This window comes from Tribolium madens, unplaced genomic scaffold (genome assembly GCF_015345945.1).
Source record: "Tribolium madens isolate multiple individuals breed KSU strain unplaced genomic scaffold, Tmad_KSU_1.1 Scaffold_96;HRSCAF=242;Tcas5.2_LG5, whole genome shotgun sequence".
Lineage (NCBI taxonomy): Eukaryota > Metazoa > Arthropoda > Insecta > Coleoptera > Tenebrionidae > Tribolium > Tribolium madens.
In genome coordinates, this window is record NW_025401068.1 from 7,080,309 (window position 1) to 7,086,436 (window position 6,128).

The 6,128-nt window shown below is 36.9% G+C and overlaps 1 protein-coding gene across 2 annotated transcripts in view; it reads right to left on the minus strand.

Moving 5' to 3' along the window:
- LOC123012584 (laminin subunit alpha-1) overlaps positions 1 to 6,128 on the minus strand; it is a 29,341-nt gene that overhangs the window by 3,554 nt on the left and 19,659 nt on the right. For both annotated transcript variants that reach the window (XM_044410603.1, XM_044410604.1), the window contains 8 exons: positions 3,522 to 3,628; positions 3,154 to 3,474; positions 2,884 to 3,105; positions 2,659 to 2,841; positions 2,286 to 2,611; positions 1,996 to 2,236; positions 1,558 to 1,945; positions 50 to 1,507 (listed from right to left, as the gene is read on the minus strand). In XM_044410603.1, the coding sequence (XP_044266538.1) occupies positions 50 to 1,507; positions 1,558 to 1,945; positions 1,996 to 2,236; positions 2,286 to 2,611; positions 2,659 to 2,841; positions 2,884 to 3,105; positions 3,154 to 3,474; positions 3,522 to 3,628 (3,246 nt within the window). The remainder of the gene's footprint in view (positions 1 to 49; positions 1,508 to 1,557; positions 1,946 to 1,995; positions 2,237 to 2,285; positions 2,612 to 2,658; positions 2,842 to 2,883; positions 3,106 to 3,153; positions 3,475 to 3,521; positions 3,629 to 6,128) is intronic.

Here is a 6,128-nt window from a genome sequence, read left to right on the forward strand (position 1 = left end):
AAAAAAAATTATACTTTTTGTACCTAACAATAGAACTAACTCTTTTTACCTTTAGCTGAAGTAAGATTCAAATAATTGTAGTAACTTTTAGTCAACTCATACTGGAGCGAAATATTCGTATCCCTAACCCTTTGCTCGATCGACGCAATCATCGATGAGACATTCCGAGCATCGTTTTTACTTTTCTTCAGTTTTGAAATAATGTCGGACTGATTTCTTATGTCTTTCTGTATATCGCGCAAAAATGAGTTTAATTCGTTGTTGTTTTTACCATTGAAGAGAATATCTCGTTTTAAATCCTCCAACTGTTCGGAAGTTTTGGAAAACTCGTCAGACAGATTTTTCAAATTTAAAATTCGTTTCTGAATTCGATCGGAAAAAGCTTTGGCTAGATTAGATTTATCATTGAGGGAATCGTCGTTTGAAGGATATAATTTTTTCAAAACTTTTAATGTAATGTCCCGAGCCTCATTCGCCTCTCGTCTTGCCTCTTCAATCCCTTTGACAATGTTATCATATGAGGCACTCGCGTTGATTTTAGTCCATTCCTCGGAAGTGAAATTAAAAACGGTCTTGTAGAACTTAACTTTGTCTTGTAACTGTTTCACGTGGTCTCTCACCGAAGATAAGGTATCGTAGAGTTGGTCAATATCGTCATTTTCCAAATCTTTCGTCGCGTTTTCTATATCTGTTTTTGACAAAATTTGATAAATGGCTTCCATGTCAATTAATAAGTCGTTAGTGGCGTTAATTTTCTTCAACACATTTTCAATGTCTTTATTAATGATAAAGTTGTGATCATTAATTCGATCTACGGTGTCTTTCAAGGCCCGGATTCGTTTTCTATTTTGATCATTCTTGTTTTTCGCATGTCGATTTGTTCGCTCTGTGTGGTCTAACAACTTTTTAAGTTTAGTTAATCGGTGCCTTAGATCGTTCAATTTTTTTTCAACTTCGGCAGTATTTATATCATTGCCATAAATTTGGTTAACATTATCGAACAGTTTCTGACACTTTTTGAAAATTTCTTCGTATTGGAAAATAGGTGCTTCGTTTGCTATGTCTGTTATTTCATCTAGAATCTCTTTTGCCTCACGTAGTGCCTCATTTACATCGACTTGCGATTTGCCAAACCCGTTGATATTTTCAATCAAAGTGTTGACCCTATCGTCAAGCTCTTGCACTGTCTTTGATAATTTTTTAGACTCTTGTGACATGTCATTAATTATTTTGGTCTGTTCCGACAAGATTTCATTACGTTTCGGCAAGTTTCGAATAATTTTTTCAACCCGTTTCTCCATTTCTGGAATATTGGCATCATTTATAATCTTTCTGGCCGTTTCCAAATTGTCAAATTGATACGAATAAGTCTTATGACGGTCACTAATCTCCTTAAGGCGAGTCCATGGCGGTCCTATACCATCCTTAAGACTATCCAAAGTGTCGTTAAGACTATTCGAAAGCTCGTCAATTGTATGAAACAAAATTTGGGTACACTCATCGCACGCTAAAATTCCCTTTTTAGCACCAAAATGTTAAAAAGTTATAAATACTCACAAATACAGATGCCATCTTGGATTACGTGTCTCAAACTCGAACATTTTGAACACTTATCACCCATAAAACCCGGTTTACACTTACACTTCCCTGTTGTTTTATCACATTTTAAACTTTCGCTGCCATAAGGGTTACAGTTGCAAGGTTGGCAAGTACCCCCGGTTTGGGGGTTCCCCCAGTAGTTATTTTCACAAGTGTTGCATCTATGGCCCGAGTAGCCTCTTTTGCAAATGCATATAAAATTATTAGGTCCGTTTGGTGTACAATTTTTGGCAAAATTTTGACTTTCCGAAGGGCATAAACACGGGAGGCATTTTCCGGAAGTGTCCATATAGTGGCCTTCGGCGCAAAATTCGCAGTGAGGTCCAGTGGTCGAGTCTGTACAATTCTGAAAAAAAAAATTTCGAGAAAAAGTTTTTCGAATTTAGGAATTGTTACAAGACAATGGCCGGTGTTTTTGTCACAAATGTTTGACCGGTTGTTGCATTGGCAAGGTTTGGCTATACCGATGATTCGGTCGATGTAATTATATCCAGGTTCTGTGTCTTCTGGGTAATATCGGTAATAGCCAGTATTTGGGTCTTGACAAGAAGATGAAGTGTATTTGTCGGGACAAACGCACTGTTCGTGCGTTTTATCCGAAATATTTGCTTCCTTATCAATGACAACATCGTGGAATCTGGAATTTGAGTTAGAAAATATGTGGAAACATTTCGGAAACATCTTACATCAAGTGTCCAACTGGAGGTTTGTGTTCGAGTTGGATCCCGGAAACGTTTTGCAAAACAACCATAAGACACGGTCTTGTTAGAAAACTGTGACATTCGTAGGGCAGTTTCGGTGGGTCTGTGTTAAATTTGAGTTTCCAAGAAGTTTCCAAAATGTTTATATAACCGGAAGGATTACTGACACTCTCTAAAGTTACACCGTTTCCGGTTAAATACACTTTGAAATGTCCGGACTCATTTGTGGATAATCTTAAATATCCTCCATAAGATCGAATTAAATCACCATGGAACTTGTCCGGAAGTTGCCAACAGGAAATTTTGTTAACCTAAATATTTAATTGCAACAAAAATCATTCGATAAACAAGGACTTACACATTCGCGAGCTGGAAGTTTCTGAATATTTGTACTCCGAACCGGCTCCCAAACACTCCTCGAAGCCGAACATTCCGCCGACCTGCTCGAACAGAAACACTCCAAGCAGCCCTCAAAATGGTTTGGGAAAATCCCAAAAGTGCCGACTTTACATTTGTTGCAGTATCTCCCTTCAACATTGGCCTAAACAAACAATAACCAAACCACAACAATATTTTTAATCACCCTGCATTTGCATCCATCCTGCGAACATTTGCAAAGTCCGTTGATACACTCCTCGGGCCTTGTTCCCCCAATATCGCAGCCACATTTGCGACATTTAGGATAATCGTAGTAATCAAACAAACATCGGTTGCATTTCTCCCCCTCAAACCCTGTCTTGCAACTACACCTCCCGGATTCATCACACTGCTGGGACAAACTTCCGCTTTTCGAGCAATCACAGGGCTGGAAATCAATTACGGTGGTTAATGTTCCCTACAAGTCCGGCCTTACCTTGCATCCAACTTTTCCGGGTTCAAGATTATAAGCATTTGGGACGCAATGGTCGCATTTTTTTCCTGTTGTCAGTGGCGGGCAAACACATTTTCCGGTTTCCGGATGGCAGATGTGCCCTGGTTTGTCGCAAGGATCGCAAAGTTTACAACCGGTTGCAACGTTTCCGTAGTGTTTATCCTTGCACGTGTCGCAATTGCGTCCTTCGACTCCGGGTTTGCAGGGGCATAATCCGGTTTGAGGGTTGCAGTTAAGACTCGTTGAACCGTTGTAGTTGCAGTTACAAGGGGAACACCCGGATTTCGTTTTCCAGTAACCGGGCTTAAAAAAACGTTATTTTTGCGGATTTAAGGTTCAGTGGGGCTTACTTTGCATTTATCGCATTTTGGGCCGATGTAGTTGGGTTTGCAGTGGCATTGGCCGGTTATCGGGTCGCATGCTTGGATTTTCGAGCCTTGTTCGTCACAATTGCATTCTGGAGAAAATTGAATTTTGAGAAATTCTAATTTCCGGTTTGTTTTTGAGATGATGATGACCGTGACTGTGTGTGATTTATAGTACCATTTAAAAATGATTACGCTGAATAAACTATTGATAAAATCACAATATGAATACCGAAAAGTTTCATCATAACCGACCGGAGAAAAATCTTTAAGTGACCGCATTACAAGCCAACACTATCAAAAGTTGAGATCAGTTTGATGCCGCACCGGTGGGATGAATTACTGATTGTTTTCGTTGCTCTTGCTAAGCAAACATTCCTTGATATGTTTCTCTTAGGTAAAAAATCCGGAGTTTGTGAGTGTTTGTGATGGAAGGAATACACTTATTTAACTCATCGCATCAATATTTATTTACAATTCTGTTAACTCTCCGGAATAACAAAGCGGTACAATGAATAGCAAAAATTCTTTTTAAGAACCACCATTCACATCACAGCAATAAATTAGTAGGCAGTACCTCACAATTAAATGAATGTATCTTACAAGCCTCTTAGAGTCGTGCCGGAGGTTTTACCAATCAGAATAAAATCCAAAACGGATTTTGTTTTATGACGTGGGGACATTAGTAAAGTCATCAGATGCGGTGTTATGACCTTGTCGAGTCGTAACTATCCCACTCGATGACTGGACTCGAATTAAAAATTCCTCGATGAGAAAAAATCGATTATTATTGATTATTTATATGAAATCTTGCGAAAGATCAGCGCGAAATAAAAGGTCGGGATATTTTAACCGGTCTTCAAGAAAATTAAAATGTAAATTTCTCGGGATACTCTCAAATATTAGTTGCGGCACCATATTTTCCAAATTATAATATTTAACTCGAGGCTCGGATTACACACCTGCGCTGCGATTTCGTCCTTTTTTCTGAAAATCTGAATAAACAGACGTTTGTGTCATTGAGAGATTGTTGTGTTTGCTCAAGATAACGCATTTGGGTCATCGAGGAAATACCTGACGAACTATAAAAAATTTATTGATTCAATAAAACAATTTGAGATTAATTGAAGAGACAATTGAGACAAGGACAGTTTAATTAACTGAAATTGAAAGCAGTTTCGTAATTTCACTTTCAAAATTTTCATTCACCACCTACATAACAATTAGTTGGTAAAAATTGCAAGTCGAGTTTAATTTTATATAAATTTTTAATGAGTTTTTGAAGCAGACATGTGTTTATTTTTATGTCTTTATCTGTCACGAAATAGGGTCATTACAACGATTGCGGTTCCTCGTTCATCGTTTAACTTGTCAAACTATTATTTATGAAAGATTGCCCAGTGTCATGTCCAAAAAATATGTTTTTTTAATGAAGTGAAAGGAATACGAAATTTGACCAAATTAGTGACTTTTAATCAATAAACATTTTTGGATACAACAGAGGTCATCAAATATTTAGTTTATTTGTAACAACTTTAGTGTTTGTTTTATGAAGTTGGGCATTTTATTGTTGGCACTCCTTCGTTTATTTCGACGAGTGTAAAGCGGTCAAACAGTAAATGTAAGTATACAGATGGAGATCATTAAATAATCAAATAATGCTCCTCGATGGAAGCTGTTTAGTATTCGAAAAAACAGTTATGGCTGTATTATTATTGAGATTTGCTTGGATTAAAGCTAGCTGTAGCCAAACAAGATATTTGATCATTAAATATTGTATGCAGAGAAAGGTTTTAGGGACAAGAAGGCAAATGAACCCTATTTGCAATATAAACTTCTAACAATTATTTTTTACATAAAATTAATTAAACTTAGCGTAGTGACAATTTTAATTAATTTTTGAAGACATATTTTTGCCGAGTGGAGTTGCTATGCCATTTCTTTTTCAAACTTTCGAAAATTAAGCTGAAGCCATTAGTCTCGATCGATCAGAGTTTCAAGTTTTCGTTTCACCTACGGAGAAATTTATTTTATCTATTTTGTGAAAGAAACTTCGGGGATAATAACGGATATTTTTCTATTACATTCCGCCGGCTATAATCAACAAAAACACAACACATTCTCAATTTTTTTTCTGTGTAAAACTGTTGCAAGTCAAAATGTTTTCCACTATTTTTGAAAGATGAATTTAATTTAAAAGCAACTTCCTGACCTACATCCTTATCTTTTCTTAAAAAACCCCTTATGAATTCGGCTCGTTTGTTCCTCCCAGATCGAACATTAAGCTATTATTCCGGAACTATTGGTCGTAGCTGAATAAATCTAACAGGATTTGAAATTCTCGTCCCATTGTACGTAACAAAGGCCAGCTTTTTGTATCTTTTTGTCTATAAATCTTCGAACAAAAATTAAAAAAGGAAATTTCAAATATTCGTCGATAATTTATGAATTACCCGGAAATCCATATTTTCCGTGACGTTCCGGGCCCAAGTGCCCAAGTTTCACCTCAATCGTGATTTGAATAGCAAGAAATGGAAGTTTAATGTTGAGTCATAATTTAGGTATTAGGTTCGATGAACATTATTTATTGTG